This window comes from Manis pentadactyla, chromosome 8 (assembly GCF_030020395.1).
Source record: "Manis pentadactyla isolate mManPen7 chromosome 8, mManPen7.hap1, whole genome shotgun sequence".
In the NCBI taxonomy this organism is placed as follows: Eukaryota; Metazoa; Chordata; class Mammalia; order Pholidota; family Manidae; genus Manis; species Manis pentadactyla.
Window position 1 is genome coordinate 76,692,327 of NC_080026.1, and position 19,175 is coordinate 76,711,501.

The window sequence follows — 19,175 nt, forward strand, 5'->3', positions numbered from 1 at the left end:
AAATGATTGAAAGAACCATGATATTACAGGAAGATTAATCATTCAAGGGGTGCTGAGAACCTTGTCTTGGCATCAAATAAAATTTTGAAATTTAGAACTAATGCCAAAGGACTTTTTGTTTGCTATCAGATAAAACATATTTAACTTACTTAATAAAAACTAATAGCATAGAATGAAATCATAAAGCAATTATTTCACATATGGTAATTTTTAAGAGATAAATTTAAAGAATATATAAAATATTAGCAATTGAAAATTTTTTAATTGTTTATTCCCTAACATGTATCATCTTGCTCATATGTCTTATAGTACAGGGATTAATTTTTATGTGTGGGATTCTTTCATTCATTCATTCTTTCAACACATTTACTGATGGGACACTGCTGAGTCCTGAGAGTACAAAAATAAATAAGCTCACAGCTGAGTAGGGCAGAGAATTCCCCTCATATCCCCTCCTTCCTGATGTACATTAAAAATAATTCAGTTAGGTTGGTCTTATAAAACACCAAGCTCACTCCTAGCCCAGCACTTTTCCATTTGGTGTTCACTCTGCCTACAGGACTCCTATGTGGCTAGTTCCTTCTAATGCCTAAAGTTCAAATGATACCTCCTGTGCCTATATTCTGAATAACTGATTTAATATGTTACACAGTGTTATTGTTACATAACATATGTTTTTAAATTAAACTTAATACACTCTATAGTTCATCTAATCCTTTACTATAATGACATAATCTCCTGGATTTTTCTAAAGAGTGAATCCTCATATGACGTATATTAATGGCATATAGATGATGTTTTCTCGTAACAACAACACTGTGTAACATAGTAAATCAGTTATTCAGTGGGTTAACCTATTGTTGAACAAGATTGAGATTTCTGAGTAATACTTTTGGTAACTGCAAGAATAATAGCTACAGCAGTAATTTTCTGTGTGGGTTAGAAGACATCTAAGGATTTCCTTACCTAGCTAAATTTTTGGCAAGTTTTCAGTTTAAAACCCACCAATATCTGCTCATAGATACTCATCCATAGCTGCTAATATTCATCTCTCAAGATGACAAGCAATGATGAGAAAGACAGATGCATTTCTGTACTTATGGACCTCATAATTGGAAGGGGAGACACACAGTTACCTACTAATCCGAGAAGCATGGGTAATACTAAACCAAGGTGTTAGAAATAGAGCATAGAATTTCAGATTTAAAGCCAAGTGGATTTTGTATCTCATTGTGTAGGCAATTACATATGAAAATGTGATGTGCCTTAAAGTGTATTTTAATTTATAAAGATTGTAGTTATTGTGTTATATATGGTGTCACTTGAGTATTAGTTTGATTATTTAAATAATGCATCATGACAAACTAATATTTAACTTATGTGTTAAGATTTTTGGACATGTTTTCTTAAACCCAAGGTGAGAAAAGTAGATATGTATCATTATGAAGTGACAGAAATTAAAGGTATCTATTTACAAACAACATACATTTCTAATTTTTGGTAAGAACTTTATTAGAATATGTGCTTATTTATTTGGGGGGATTATAAAGACCGAACTAGCAAGATGCTTTCATGAAAATTTTTTTCCTCATATTTTACAGTGTCACAGATGACAACAGAATTACTCTGAGACCAGACATGGCTATCCTAAAGTTTACAAATGATGAAAGTGTAAGTCCTGCACCAAACCACAGGCAAAGTCATGCATGTTTGCTCTCAACCCGAAAGCAGGGATGAGGAGGAAATATTAACTAATATCCGTGTTCCTGACAGACATTGGCTAAGGGCTCATTCTTGATGAAACCTGAGTACTAATACAGTGAAATGGTCTTATTACTTTTATACGGAAATGAGGCTTAAAGAAATTAAGTAACATAATTTTTCCACAATTACCAATGTGCAAATACCATTTTTCAACCAACACCAACACCAATGACATTAGTCAATAGCTTTGAAGGACTTTGGGGGATGTTTGCCAACCCTAATTGCCCTCAGGAAGGACATGATTTATGACAGCTATTACTAAATAAACTAATTTGTTTGTTCATGTATGAGGTTTCTTTCCAAATATAATTTGAGGCAATATGGTGACATTTAAATATTGTGTGGTTTCCAAACATGAAAGGTATGACATCAACTCTGTGATGCCCTTTTATCTATTAAGCATGTATAACACTTAATAAGCATTAGTATGAGATCATACTCCTGAAATAGCCATTTATTCAGCACATATATAGTAATATGGTGATTTGGTGAACCAAGCAATTTTTCTAGATGATGGGAATATGACAGACATAAAAACCTGTCACGATGGTGCTTATGTTAGACTTTTCATTTTTTCCTTTTTTTATTGTAGTTGATATACAATATTACATTGGTTTCAAATAGATGACACAGTTATTCAACAGTTAAACACCTTAATAAATCCTTACTCCAACTAGTGTGGTTATTATCTGTCAACATAGAAAGATGTTATAGAATTATTGACTGTATTCTCCATGCTGCATTTATACCCCTATGACCAACTTATATTATCATTAAGATTTTGTGCCTCTTTATCCCCCTTACCCATCCCACCTACCCACCTCAATCCCTCCCCCATGGTAATCACCAGTCACTTCTCAGTGTCTGTGAGTCACATATTTCTATACAATAACAAGGTGGGTATAATTAGCATAACAAAATAAATATAAACTTATAACAAGAGGCTATATCCTTAAGATTTCAATTATTTTCTTTATTACTCAATACATTTTTACTTTCGATTTCCATTCTTATAGTGTTAAACACAATATTTGACTTGATGGTGAAAATGTAATTACTACAGAAAGTAATTGCCGATCTGTACGAAAGATGTTTTAAACTTGCAAACATAGGGAATTTCAATGAGACTATAATGGGCCAAATAATTAAGTCCTTAATATCAGGGGATATCTTAATTTAGTCATTTTTCTTAAATACATAATTATCAAGAAATTACTTACTCAGACTCATATAATTTTCTTTATAATAATGGCAATCACATTATGACAAGGAATACTAAACCTATTATTATCATTACACACAAACATTAAGTAATTTATTTTCAAGTACACAAATTTGTTTCTCTCTGATGGGGTTTCCAGAATTCTTTCTCCCAATGTCTCTGAAAGAAACTAATCTGATTAATTTTGTAACAGTGTAGTTCATAAAATCTCCCAAGTATGATTGAGCATCAGGGATTACTGTAAAGTGGTTAGTATTGTTTTCTGCAGTCATAATGACTTAATCATTTTTTTAGTGGATCTAACTAGATACAAAGGTATTTTTAAAAGGGACCTGGAAAAACTGCAGACCAGACTCTCCATATAACCACCGAGATGATCATGTGCTTTCCTTCCTTCCTCTCCACCACTTCCCAATTTTTAACAGCTGCAGTGACTACTATGTTTTGACAGTATGGTAGGATCACACTCTTATAGGCAAGTCCATTATGGGCAAATGTCACTGACAATATAATGTGTGCATATAGTTTAGTTTCTACAGCTACGGTATTAACATAGCTATTAAAGACCCTAAGAAATATTTGTCTCAGGATTATTTACCACTGTCTTTTGGGAAATAGGTTTGTCAATCTCAATCCGTAAGATATTAAATAACAAATAATACATTTAGATATGGTTTAAATGTATGAAGATAACAGTGGCACACATTCAACTTCTCTCCCCACTCACAAAACCAAATAAATTTAAAAATAAGAATGAACCAGAATGAGAGCTAGTAACTAGTGAGCCTGACCCTCTGCCTTCAAAGCCTCTCATTTTTCTTAGGATGAAACAAGAACTCTTGACACTGTTTTCATGGCCTATCAGACTTCACAGAATCTGACTCGGATTTACTTCTCTGGACTCCTGACAGAATTGCCTCCTTTTGGTTTTTAAAACTTAGTTTTCTTCCTACCTTAGCACCTAATTCTGCCATGCTTGTTGCCTTGGCACTACCTCTGCATTGTTCAGATCTCAGCTCTCAGTCACTTTCTCCAGAAGCTTTCTTGAATATCCAGACAAATCAGGCTCCCTTTTGCCTGGTTTTGCAGCATCCTAAAAATTTATTGTTTGGAGCTTTCCATAGACTGCTTAATTTTACTTGATCTAGGAAACATAACAATTTTAATCCTTAATATTTAATGCAGTGCCCTGAAATTATATTGGATACACACACATGTAATAAATATTGAGGGATTTTTCTTTTCTTTGGACCACAGATTTAAGTTAAATATAATCCATAGTTTATGGAACATTGTCATCTATGGACCCAACAGGCATATTTACTTCTCATTTCTTTACTTCTTTTTATTCTCACACCTCATTCCTATCTCCTTTTTCCATCAAAGGCAACCATGCTAATACATTTAGGGAGTGTCTTTTAACTAAACTTTTGTGGTACCTTTCATTGTTATTTAGCAAATATCCACTCGTTTTTCCTCCAATTCTACCCCCTTGGTTTTGGGCTTGGCCACACAACATGTTTTGGTTAATGGAACATGAGATACTGTGATACACAAGCAGAAGCTTTACATGTGACTATGTAATTAGGCAAGTTCTCTTATGATCCTGTCCTTCACTGTGTGAAGAGAAGTGCTTGGTCATGAATCCCTGAATGAAGAGGCATGTGGAATAGATATGAGCTCAAACTTCAGCAAAAATCCAAGGCCAGCCTACATTTAGCTGGCTCAAAGACCCATGAGTAAAAATATAAATCATTGTTATAATGAAGCAGTGACAGTTTGGTAATGTTTTACTATGCAGCATTTTTGTAGGAAAACCTAATTGATGCTATATCGTGTGCATTTTAGCTTTTTTGTTTTAATGTTACATATGATATTCTTTTCTTTTTCTTACAATTTTCACTGAATATTAGGTTCTTACATTTCAACCTTGTTGCTATGGTATAAATCTTGACATGCTAGAAGTTCACAGAATACTTCACACTTAATCATGATCACAGGTGTATGGGAATCTGTTTGATGTGTTAGTTAACCCCCATTCTAGCTGATGATGTTCCTGATACTGAAGTCTTCCTGAATTCTTTGGTGTTCTTTGACTCTGTGGTAAAGGTGGCTTGGGGTTAGGGAGAGAATGGAGGTAAAGGGTTCTATGTTATTGTGCTGGATGGAAGAGCAGGTGTGATGCCAGACCTGGTGTAGCGTGTAGTGATAATGGTTGTCTGGTCAAATAGAAACCTGAGTACAAAATACTCAGCTACAGCACTTACTTTTCCAACATACCCTGGGAAGAGATCAGGTTGGGAAAAAGTTGTCACAGTGATGGTTCAGAGGCCCAGTTCCTTCTTCACTGCTCCCATACCTTATACATCCTCCCCCTCCCCCTTGCTCAGTTTACTGGACCTTCAACCTTTACAAACTTTCCCAGAATGCAGAAGGACAAAGAGAACATACCAGAATACAAACAATTAACATAGAAGACAAACATCAGAGATCCAAAGCCTGAGAATGACCAGAATAAAAATAAAAAACTATGACAGATAATATTTACTGAGTATTTATTATATGGCAAGCATCAAACTACTCCACATAAATGATACTGTGTAACCCTCACACAATTCCACCAGGTAAGTATTATTTTTTTTAATTGTGGTAAGAATGCCTAACATGAGATCTACTTACTCCATTAAGATGTTTTTAAATGTACAGTACAGTATTGTTAACTATAGACTTAATGTACAGCAGATCTCTAAAACAATAATCAAAACAAAACAAAACAAATAGATTAAAAGATGGGAAAAGGACTTGAATAGATATTTCTCCAAAGACATACAAATGGCAAACAGGTATATGAAAAGATGCTCAGTGTCACCCATCATCTGGGAAAATACAAATGCTAACTACAATGAGATATTATCTCATAGGATGGCTATTATAAAACAAAGATAACAAATGTTAGTGGGGATGTGAAAAAATTAAAATCTTGTACACTATTGGTGGGAATGTAAAATGGTATAGCTGCTATGGGTAACAAGAAAACAAGGTTCCTAAAGAAATGAATCATAGAACTACCATATGACCTAGCAATCCCATTTTCAGGTATATATAAAAATAATTGAAATCAGGATCTTGAAGAGATATTTGCATTTCCATGTTCATCAAAGCATCATTCACAATAGCTAAGACAAGGAAATTACCTAGATGTTCATCAGTGGATGAGAAGATAAAGAAATGTGGCATATACATACAGTGGAATATTATCCAGTCTTAAAAAAAAAGAATAAAATCATGCCATTTGCATGGATAAATCTTGAGGATATTATGATAGTAAAATAAGCCAAAGACAGACAAATACTGCATGATTTCATTGTATGAAGTATCTGAAATTGTGAAATTTGTAGAAGCAAAGAATAGAATTGTGGTTGCTCAGGGAAGTAGAAAAAGGAGTGGTTGCTGTCCAAAGGTGTATAAAGTTTCAGATCTGGTATATTTTATTTCATTTTACAAATGTGAGAACTGAGTGTCAGAGTGACTAAGTGAATTGCTCAAGACCACAAGGTTAGTCGGTAGGAGCCTTAGGAATTGAAATCAGCCAATCTCACTCTAGAGTCTTTACTCGAAGCCACTTAAAAGTTTCTTGGGATGATGAACTATTTAAGTTTTCAGATTGAAAAGATCATCATATACCACATAGTTAATTCAGAGGAAATATTATATATAGAGAGATTAATTAATTAATTAATTAATATAGATTCATACTTTTACAACATTAAAAACTAGAAAATAGGACAACATATATATAGTTTTAAAGTGCAAAGTTTGAACCCGAGACTCTTCAAACTGTATATGTATAAGCAAAATAAAATTTCTTGTGTATAAGAACTCACAAGGTATCTTTCTAAAAAACTGAAGACATATATGAGTAAACTAAGAGATGAAACAAAATTAAGAAGTTAAAAATGGATGCTTAAGAATATGAAATGAATCATATTCACATATGAATCATAAGTCATATGTAGACTTAAATACAGGAATAAATATAAATAGTTGTCAATATGGGAAGTATAATTTAAATGATACAAGTAAATTTTATTGAGAATGCAGATAGGTAATTATTTATAGAAAATGTAATAAAAATAAACCAAAAGAGTCAAAACCAAAAAATTAATCTATATATAAAAGTCACACCCCAAAAAACTCTAGACAATGAAATACACAAGGGTAAGCAAGCTTCAGGAGAACAGGGGCCAATTTATCAGGAAGGTTACTGATGAGTTTCTAATCAACACATAGCTATGGCCCCTCTATTTAGCTTAATTTCATTTACTTTGTCCAGCCTGCAAAAGAAAAAAATGAAACAAAGCCGATTTCTTTTCTACCCTGCCAATCATTCCTTTCTCTGACATTTTCCATTCTTCAGCTTCATACCATCCTCCAAAGAGCATACATAATCTGAGGATTTATTTCCAAGTTATTCTGTTTTCTGATTATACTTTCTCTCTTGAAGAATGTTTACCCTCATACCTTCAAGTGCTATTCAGCTGGCTCCTACTCCACATTTCTTCCTGTACCTTTATCCCCATATTTTCTACCTGATACATATCTGACCAATGCAGCAATCATATGGCATCAAAGCAGCTGTGGAAATGTGCAGTATCTTCCTCAGGGTCTTCCTCATGATATTGACCTGTTCAAAGAAATCTTAGCCCCACCCTGCCTTCTGCCTCAAGTCTCCTCTCAGCACTAGATGTTATGTATTCCTGAGTCTGATGAACCTACCATTCTGGGCAAGAGGTAACCTTCTTGGCAGCCCTGGCATTCTGGCTCCTGGGTAGATGTGGTATGATGGCTAATAGATAATGGTGAGTATAGTTACATTCCGATTCCGTTTTCTCAGCCTCCATGCCTGAGTGAGGGAATTTGGACAACTTCTATCATACTATATATGGTTGCGTTTAGATGTTTCAAAAATAATTTAATTTGTCCTGGTTGATCTCATTATTTTCTCCTTAAAAAAAGCTTTATTTTTTTACCTACCTTATTTCTATCAATTAATATAAAAAATATCTTTACCACTCTTGATTCACTCCTGACTGTGCTTTCATTCTGTGTGTGATCTTCAACCTCCTACCCAATCACAATTAATTTGTCCATTTCAATGGCTATTAAGTATTTCTATTTTCTCCATTTCCATTGTCCACCTATTTTTTTATACATAAATGAAAACAATAGCTACTAACTCATCTCCTAGCTATCATTTATAATCTCATCCAGTGAAGACACACATTACAGGACATTAACTATTCTATTATGCAGATTTGATTTTTGTCACTGTCCTGTCGGAAAGTCATCAGTAAATTTCCATTTTCCATATAATAAAATGGGTTTCATAAAACCATATCTGCCACATTTACTGTTTACAAATGAGTCTCTAAAGGCATTCCTAATGTATTATTTTAAATAGTTAGCATTTATTGAATCAGACATAGTTCAAATCATATTATACAGATTGTGAATATATGATGGATATTTTTGACTATGAAATTTTTGGATACATTCCCTCAGCCACTTTCTTCTACTCTTCACTCAAATGAATCCCCTGCATTTTTTAAAGGTGAATTCCTGTCCAGGGCAGGCTCAGAACACACCAGAACACATTCATTTCTCCATTCTTTGAGTAAATACAGCACTTCTTGGCATTTTCCATATACACTATCATGGTTTAGTTTTTGTCTTTATCTTGTCATAGTCTTACTTATATCCACAGTAAATGCTTTCTGATTTATTTATTCATTCAAAAAGTATTATGAAACGTCTCTGTGGTGCAGGCACATTTGGTGATTATGGGTATACTCCCTGTGTATTGTCATCATTTAAGGATTTGGAAGAATTGTGGAGTGGGGAACAAGAAGACCAATACTTACCCCTGGTCTAGTTTTGAGGGTGTTAAAGCCAAGAATCTAGACCATGAGAAGCCAAGATATTCTTTCAAAGGATCTTTTCTCATTTCCTCTGGCAAGTAATTCAAAATAAAGCACATCATTTAAGTCATAAGGAAGGCCTATGAGTGAGCCTTTGAGATAACCTGTTATATTTCAACTCAATTCCCTTGGAAACCTCTTGAAGTGCATGGAACCCTAATCCCATGAGGTTCATTCTCATTTAAAAAAATGATATAAATCCTTGATGTATCTATCACTGGCTGACACTTTTGCAAAGGCTAAAAAAAAACCTTCAACTTTACAGATATTGTCATTTATAACAAAAGTAAAAAGCTCCTTTAGCCCTGGTAAGCCTGGTTGTTTCTTAATTAGGGCAACATTTACATTTGAAACATTTAAATCTAGTATTGATCTCAAATAATGTTAACAATTTAATTGCTCTTGAAAGGAAACTATAAGCCACAAAAAGGAAATAAAATGACACAATCTTAAAACACTTAGATAAGCCTTTTCTAGACATTAATCATGTATAAACTTTCTCATAAAACCTTCCCTTTTGTACTCATTTACACTTTCAAATCTAATTATAACCCATTGTCATTTTAAAGATCAAGTCCCAGCTGTTTCATGGTGTGCTTTCTTTTTAATTAAGTATTGGAGACCAAAGGGACTCAGACTGAGGCTACATCATCTCAATTTTCACAAGCTGACATGAATCATGAAAATAGTTCTTGATTATTTCCCTAACAGCTTTGATGTGAAGGGAAAAAAAACAAAACACAATACTGAGCTAAGTACATTTTCCCCACATGCTACAAGGGTCAGCAAATATGGTTAAGTAGAAACTGATCTTTAACACCAGAGCTTCCGCTACATTGCAGGCAATAACCTAAATCAATACAGCATAACACCAGCCAGTATGTGGTAAGCGATGAAAAATAGACATGTAGAGGTATTGATGCAAAAATGATACAGAACAGCCATAATATCTGGGGATAAAAATACAACCCTTTAACAGTCCTGGACCTGAATAATTTTAACTATTACACACAAAGCAAGTGAGCAGGAAATTGTAGGTAAACACAACTGGTGCTTTTGTTCTACTGTTATACCCTCTGTTAATGACTACTAACAGAATGACTATTTGGAGGGTTAAGCATTAATTTTTTCATAACTACCTGACATTATTTGGTGACATCATGACATTTTAATAACACACAAAGTATGCATCAGTGATAAGAAAAACGGACCATCTTTCTTACACTCTAGAGATCAACAAAAGTGCCCTTGAATGATTGAGAAGGATGTTAAAGACATCTCTGAAAACACTTTAAAAATAATTCCTCAGGTAGCTTGTCTCAACTCAGAAAGGCTGGCATAGCTATCAAAATCTCAACAACGGGGAAAAGAATACCCCTCACACTTGTAATTTCTGTCCTTTTATAAAAATTATTTCTAAGAAAGTATAGTGAGAATACTCATTGATTTTTAAAGCCAATTACCTCTGAGAACTTATAAGATCTTTTTTATGAGGCATACTTATTTCATAAATCAATATCAAAACCTGAAAGAAAGGACACGTCGATATCTAAATAATTCTCACACTAGTACATGCAAATAAGAAACTGTCAAAACTGATAATATTAGACATGTTTCAATTATTGCTTTACTTTAAACAAGAATTTTATGAATCCCTAACATGCATTAAATGGAAAGAACGATACAGCAATGAGAAACCAATCCTCGGTGGGTTCCACATACTTTCTTTGAAATGAGAAAAATGTAAGCTTCATGTATTTCTCCCAGTTTTTCAGTGTCCATGTGCTCACAAAGGACACTATTCTGTCAGGCATTTACCCTGCTTGCAGAGAACTCTTCTATCATGGGGTTTGGCCTGGAGCTTCAGAAAGAATAAAAATATGTAAAGGGAAATTACACTTGCCATTTTGTTTTGTGGAAGTTTGCAGTCAGATTTGTCTGGTGAGCAGAAAAAATGGTTAGCAATTTTTCATACCCAAAATGATCAGTCATTCACTATTCACATCTATGGTGATCTACATAGGTTAATGTTGTCCCAAAAGGAAGGCAGAAAATAAAATGTCCTAATAGCAGTAAATCAGTGGGGGAAAAAAAATATCCTGGAAGGCTTTTGTTTCTTCTCCCTCTTCGTTGTGCATTAGTTTTGCACAACATGCATTTTATAATTCTTGATTTATATTCAGCAAAGACACTTTCTCTGGCTTTAGGAACTCATCCAGTTTCTCTGTCCGATGCTGCAAAGGATTTTGTTGTTATTTCCGAGTTTAAAATGGGTTGGTTCTCACTTCATTCAAAAGAAAGACGCTGCCTTGAAAAAGATGGCCAGTCTCTAGAGATGAACATTCTTACTGCTGAATTATAACAAAACCTGTTCTATGAGGGTATAGGAGTTGTGCTAAACATCATATATGAATTACCCCACTTATTTCACAGCCCTCAAATGGCCATAAATAGGTAGGCTTGGAGACATTAAGAAATTTTCTCTGGGTCACAAACAACTAAATTTCTGAAGATCTGGCACATTTTGCTAATTCTGAAGAGCTTAGACACAACTGTTAATTTATTCATATATTCAATTATTCAACAAATGTTTCCTAACAGACTAAGTACCAAGCATAGAGTTAGATGTGGGAATACAAAGAATTTTGATACTTGCCCTCAAGGACATTACCTTCTAGTTTGGAAGAGAGACCATTAAATAAACATAGTACCACCACAGGTCCTTACAGCCCCAAACAGAATAACTGACACAGAAGCCCTGAAGGGTATGAAATTGAAACTTTTTCTAATTAATAAATGTTTATAATTGTAACAGAGTAGATTGGCAAACCCATCTAAAAAACACTTACTCTGTTTATGGCAAAAACCTAAAATAATAAAATTAAAAATCAATCACATTTTTCCAAATTGTGTAATATAATATTTGTCTTTGGAAAATTTTCATCTCATGGACTTGAGATTTTATTTCTGATTGGCTTAATTTTGCTAATTTAAGGAACCCAATTTGCAACAATGACTGAAAAGCTCAATACTGAATACCAGTTATACCTAAAGATTGTTAGTGTTTGAAAGATCAAAGCGGAGTCTGATAAAATATATATCCACTAACTGAAATAAGCATGCTCAGTATTCCAATTGAGTGACTGGCATCCACCTTTCATCTTCTGAAAAGCCAGCATTGGATATTAAAAGTTAAAAACTACTACTGGGAATGCAAACCTAAGAACTTCTTCCAAAGAAATACAGAATTTGAGCCTGGTAAATTTCCTCAAAAGAGCTTCAGGGAGTAAAACCTGGGCCTTCTCTCTAGATAAACATTTCAGATAAGTAATATAAATTCTTTGAACAGATAATAGACAAAGACAACTTCTCTCCCCTTCGCCTACTTCACCCACTCACCCCTTGGTAACCACCATTGACAGATAGTATCTACACTAGCCCAGGTGAGGATTTAATAATGTATATAACTATTGAAACTCTATGTTGCATAGCATACTTGAGACCAGTATAATATTGAGTACCAACTATAGCTAAAAAAAAAAAAAGACAACTTCTCTCATACTGGTGGAGCCATCTGAATGTTAAACCAGTTATCAGGGTCACAGTTGCCAAAGGTGAAGTGAGGATTTTGCTGTCTATATTAAGACTGATTTTCTTTTCATTAATGCCATTAAATTTAACACTATCTTAAATTCTGTGCTAACCAAAATTTCTTCGATATACGAGTATGCTAAGGTGCTGTGTTTGCTTACACTCATTGTAACAGTGTGTTACAGTGTCTCTGGGCAGTTCCATTTTTTCCTACAAGATTGTCAGTTTCTGGTGAAAAAAAATGGTTAGCACAATGATCAGTATGGAGCTGGTGCTCAAACACATGTCCTGAATAGAACTGAATGTGTATTGTTAATTTCAAAGTATTTTGTACCTCTGACAGTTTACTTCACAGGCAAACAAACCATAATTTCACATTCGCCATCTCTATTAGTATGTTCAAGTTATGAATTTTGCCTATCATATTTCCCATGATACAATAAATCAGTTTCAAAGACATCTTAACACACTGGAGAAAAGGAACTTCTGAGTGAAAGGTCATTGCTTTCATGTTAACATTATTATTTTTCAAGACCTGATAGTCACAAACAACTTTATACGGTTTGTCACAGCTGAAGTTGAAAAATGTTATGACTACCAGTCACCCTTGATTAAACAAATGGCATTACATAAACACTATTTACATTAGCAATATGAAACAGAGTCACATCACTCATAAAATTCAGGTCTTTTTTCAATTTTCTTACCTTTAAAAAAGATTTATTTAATACTTTAAGTATTTTTCTGGAATGTATCAGTCTCTCACTCATAGTATGAGCTCACTCAAAATAAAGAATTTATATCTTCATCATTTGTCTGTTATAAAATATAACTGGCTAATATTTACGAAGCTCTCAAGTTACTTTAGAGAGCATTTTTATATAGGTACTGTTACTACTATATGCTATTTTCAATACATTAATATGATAACATTAAGTAAAATTTACCTCACTTCTGCTATAATATGTTTTCATTAAAAACCCACTTTCTTGTGAGGTACTATGGGATATGTCAAGAGAGGTAACATTCTGAAAAATAAGAGGATCTATAAATATGGTCTAAAAGCAATATTAAGATTTCAGTTTACCAAAATTGACACACTCAATATAAGTATTATGCCACATGTTGATTTAGAGTTTGCTAGCAAAATAGCCATAGGTGAATAAAATGGAAAATACGTAAGGATAATACCTAGTGTGACTAAACTAAATTTACACAGTTCCAGATAAAGAAACCAGATGGTACTGATTCCAGATGTGGATGATTCTTTTTTTACATATATTTATCATTAGTGCTAGAGAAATTGGTAAATAGTAAATTTTGAATTCGAGTAAAACAAAAAGCATATCCTTAATTGTCTAAACTCAATAATAATGATTTCAAATAGGATCTGTACCTGTGGCTGCAACAGGCAACAGTACATCAAATTCATGAGGAAATAAGAGTGAAACTCATACAAACCGCCTATGCTGTGTTGGGAATTGGGTCATTTCTGAGTGTGAAAGGTTGTCTTCACTACAATTCAGAGTATTAATCAGTGTCTTGTACTTACAGCAGGGTCTGCATCTTCAGCATGAACTGTTGTGATAGGTGTGCCTTTGACAGCATCTGGAGCCACCATTCCTTTGTAGATTCGTTTAGTAAATATGGGAGGGTAATCATTCATATCCTGGAAAACACAATTAAGGGTTTAGGACTTTGGTTGAAACTGGGTTAGGTACAGTTGCTACACTGGCTCCATCTCTTTATATCACACAACCCATTTGCCACTGTCAGCTTTCTATGCTCCCAATTCCGTCATTCTCACTTCAGAATGGCACTCTAGAGGAAACTGCCAGCCTTCCTATGTGATGTTAGTGTGTGTGCTATCAACTGAAGGCCATTCCACTCCAGTATATAATCTGTCACCATTGTCTTGCCTCCTCCTACCCCAAAATACACCTTTTAGAGATTGGAGTAATGCTTGAAACTTTCTCTGAAGATACTTCTAATGGTATGATGTACTTAAACTTTGAAAACAAGTAAGAACAAATTTTATAAAAAGTGCCGTTTTATGAGATAGGTGTAGAAGATGGTGTTTGTTTTCTTATTGCTTTCTTATGAAAGCTCTTACTGTTTCTGTTGCAACTATAAATTATCTACTTACCACACTAATATATAATTAGAACATTTCAAATGTAAGCTGAAATATCCCTTAATGCCATCTGACATTTTTATAAATGTATAAATACACATATATAATGCACACCACAATGCACATAGGGCACACTACAGTAATGACACGTAAGATCAAATGTTCCTATAGATGGAGAAGTGTTAATTTTCTTAAGGATCTTTTCAAAGTAATTTATAGACATCTATCTTATTTTCATAATTCATTGATATAAGTTCATTGCTATTTATGTAGTTACTCATTAAGTAAATATTCATTGAGTTCCTCCCATTTTTATGACCCAGTGCTAGGCACTGGTGATGCTATGGTGACTTAAGAAAAAAATGTCTCTGACTTCATTTCCCTTACTGGCAATCTGACAGATGAAGGTCCTAATTCTGCAGATAGGTTAGTAACTTTGTCTAAATTAATCTGCCTATCTGGCAGAGGCAACTAATAAATCTGGCCCCATGAGAGCAGGACCATTTTTCTCTCAATCATTTTATCTTTTATGGAGAGTAGTGTATCTATCATTTTCTTCTCAAAAATCATGCTTATTAACATGTATGATTTATATTCTTAAATTTACTTATTTTAAAATAGCCATTACACCCTGCATTGCTTTGGGTACTTTGGGTTAAACGTATTTGGCCCCAAAGCTGTATTTGTTAAATATCTTATTTTACCCATCTTTTTTTTTCTCACTTGCTACTAAAAACAAAAGAATGAAATTACGGAGTCTTTGATATCTGCTCTGATAACAGCACTTTTCCTGCACAATGTCAATTTGAAGCACACTAATTAACTGATTATAAATGCCTTTTTGCAAAGCGGGCATGGTAATTATCTATTACAATCAAATATAGGTTTCTTTTATGTTGACAACCGAGTTGTGAATATCAAGAACCTTCAGACTTTAGTTAAGAAATAGGAGGTCTTGAACTGTAAGCAAAATTGAAATATAAAAAATATCATTTCCTCGGTTTTGACATTCAGTTTCACCATCTCCCTATGAAAAAGAAGACTTCCTTTATAAATTATGGGCTTTAGAATATGACCAGTCATACTTAGAATTATCATGTATATAAATGTTGAATCACTGTGTTGTACACCTGAAACTAATGTAATATAATACTGTTGTCAACTACCCTTCAATAAAAAAAAAAAAAAAAAAAAAAAAGAATATGACCAGTCAATGAACCTAGGTAGTCCTGGTTCCCTATAATGAGGGTGTGTGGGGTACTGATCATGAGTTCCAAGTAAGGGATATATATATGTAAAACATTTTCATGCACACTTTGTCCTGCTCTTTTCAAGAATGCCAATTAATTTAGTCAGTGAATCTCGTAACTAACAGGGTAGAAATCCTCTTACATCCTTGAACTGTGACTCCTGATGATTAGGAAAGGAGTCTCCACACTGCAATCTTTCTGTACATGAGTTTCCAAAAACTCACATAAACTTAGTATGTTTCTACCAATTTTCTTCTTTTTCTCCCAGGAGACATTTAAAACCTTAATGTTACAAGGTACTTTTGAATAATTTGATTCTTTAGGGGAAAAAAAATGACTTTTGATTTTTCCAATTATGACCTATAGTTACTAACAGTGCTGAATATAGTGGCCTTTTTTTCCTGGGATAATATTTACCTTCTAACCAAAAGCACAATGGACATTTTTAGAATGTGGCCTCATAAACCAATTAGACACAAACCTACAGCTGTTGATAGCTAAAGACACTATTAAGAGACTGGTATAGCTCCCACCCTCACCTTTGGTTTGCTTGCCATTGACATGATAAAGAATAAATCAATACTGCTATTGTAGCAGTATTTCTTTTTATGGTACATTGTACACATTTCGGGGTCACAATCTTTTATTGTGGTGAAGATGGGCCGCCGGTTGTCTGTAGTTCTTGCACAATGCATTATTTCAGATGAGAAAATTTATTGAAATGCAATGCCAATGAGCATAATCAATAGCTCATTACAGTTATGCTCCAGGGATGTCTGAAGAAAAATGTACATAAATCTGCTTCTCTCCAAATGTCCTATTATACAGAAAATTAAGAATGAGCTCCACTCTTCAAAAGCCCATTATTCCACTAGAGGGTAGTATTGGTACAAAGAAACATTTCCTCTCTGTCTTCTTATTAGCAATTTTATCATTAAGACCCATAATAGGTTGCTTTCTGTGGTTATAATTTTTTGCTGGTCTGAACAAAAATTACTTGTCATGTTTCTAAAGCGTACTCTGAATGTTACCATGGTTCTCGGCTAGGACACCATGCTCTTTTTAGAGAAAAGAAATTGTTGTACTTAGTGAACTTATAATTTGTTTCCACATACAGAGCAATAAAACTGCAGCTGAAGGCCCAGTTATCTAGGAAGAGAAAATATGAATTTCATTTATTTATTTTCTAAATTAAAGTCTAACATAATCACAGAAACCATTTCTATTTCAGCAGACCACCGGGTAGATTTAAGGAACCTTCTTCAATGAGTATAACAGGAAAACAGAAACTTCCCCGGGGAGATTAGAAATTAATGGCAAGCTCTCCACAGAAAGCAAAGAGAAAGAGATGATAAAAACTTTGATTTTTCTGGACTCAAGGCTAAAAAATGTTCTGGACAAGAGACTCTTGCCTGATACAAGAGTCCTAACTGGTTATACTCACATCGTCTTTTTGAGATGATGAAAATAGAGTGAATGCCAGCCCTCACCTTCAGGCAGTCTCAGGCATGCTCCACGAGGAGACCCGGATGGTGGACGCCAGCGTGGGAGGGACTGGGCGATCCCTGTAACGCTGTCTGTCTGCCTTAAGCGCCGCCCACCTGGAACTGTTTGGCTGCCCCGCTCTCGGAAGCCCCTTCAGGCTTGTGAAGCTGATGCCTCACGTTCTTTGGCAGTCTGCACAGCTGACTTCTCTGCCTGTTACCAGTCCTGCTTTCCACTACCAGGCACCTTCTATTTGCTGCCCCATTTGCTGCAATCTTCCTTCTGCTGTTTGTTCCCTCTTAGTTGCTTTACTTGTCTTTGCGTCTTTCCCGACTTCTCTCCCTTCTCTTGTGGTTCTGCACAGCCCATCTCTAGCCAAATTTTGTTTGTTTGTTTTTCATGGGGTTCTCTTAAACACAAACCATAAACTTCTCTTTGTCTCTCTTTTTTTTTCATCAAAACCTGTACTGGAGTCTTTCTTAACTGCCTAAATTTCTTTCTGTTTTGTTTAGGTTTTATTTCTGAATTTGGAGCTACTCCAGATTCTTGGGGAATAACGTAGAGATGATCAAAATTATGCTTTGCCACAGGGAGCAAGATGTACACAATGGCTGTCCGTATCACAGACATTGATGAAGCTTCTGGTTAGTAGGGCAGTACCTGAGGTGCTGGGGATTGGTTACCACCGAGAAAGGCACAGTGCCTGCTGGTACTGAGCTTACTGTTGAGTGTGGAAACAAAAATTAAATAACATTGAGTGTGATGAACGTTATGAAAGAGGAAGTACAAGGATAGGACAAGAGCATATAGCAAGGAGTTTAAATTTAACATAGGCTGCGTGTCTGTTACCTTAGCATCTGTCCCATCACTCATGCATACTGGCAGATAAAACAGCCCTTCAAGACTGATGGCAAAATTAGAGGAGGATAACTTTGTGCAATGTTGACAAACCCACAGCTTTAATGCAAATTCCACTCCTAACTGGTGTCCCTGTTTTGGAATGGTAATGTGGGGAGAAGGGAGCTGATAAGTTTTTGAATTTTTTTCTAAGCCAAGGTGCTATGGTCAACTGGGCGAATATGTGCATATTCTGAGCTAGAATCTTTAAGCTGATTATTAAGCTAATATAACAAAATTACCCTATTATTTTATACTTCCTCAAATGTGCATAATAGTTATGCATGTGTGTGTGTGTGTGTGTATGAGTGTGCATGTACAGTTTATTTTTGCTGTATGGCAGGCATTATGCTAGGTATGTTAAATTTATCATCTGAACTAATTTGCCTAAAATATGTTAACTATTATTATTACTCGTATTTTAAATATAAGGCAACTGAAGCATAGAGAGATTAAGAGGCTCATGGTTATCCAACTAATAAAGGAAAAAACTATGATTTAATTCTATTGTGTCAGATCCTAAAAGAATTATTCTGATATCTGGAGGTAAGAAGAAGCAGAATTGACAAAGTTGTCAGAAGATTATCTATAAGTTGACTTTATAAGGGTTTTCACTGAAATCCACATAGAACTTTTTAAAGGTCTCTGAAAATATTTCACATTTTCGAAATTCTTCCAACTAGTTACTATTTTTTTATTGTGGCAGCCTGGTGAACTTCTAAACATTTCATAATGCTCATCTGTTTCTCTGTAGATAATTTTTTGTAATTATTTACAAACCCCTTTTTGGTTAAAGAAGACTTGTAGCCATTGTATTTGTACAGTTAAAACAATAACTTACTCAATATTTAACC

At 34.4% G+C, this 19,175-nt stretch overlaps 1 protein-coding gene across 3 annotated transcripts in view; it reads right to left on the reverse strand.

Annotated features, from left to right (window-relative positions):
* Nucleotides 1–19,175, reverse strand: part of PCDH15 (protocadherin related 15) — a 761,207-nt gene that overhangs the window by 173,627 nt on the left and 568,405 nt on the right. For 2 of the 3 annotated variants that reach the window (XM_057505880.1, XM_057505879.1), the window contains one exon: nt 14,108–14,224. In XM_057505880.1, the coding sequence (XP_057361863.1) occupies nt 14,108–14,224 (117 nt within the window). Of the gene's footprint in view, nt 1–14,089; nt 14,225–19,175 lie in introns of those variants that run through there. The other variant, XM_036928766.2, reaches the window with a different exon arrangement.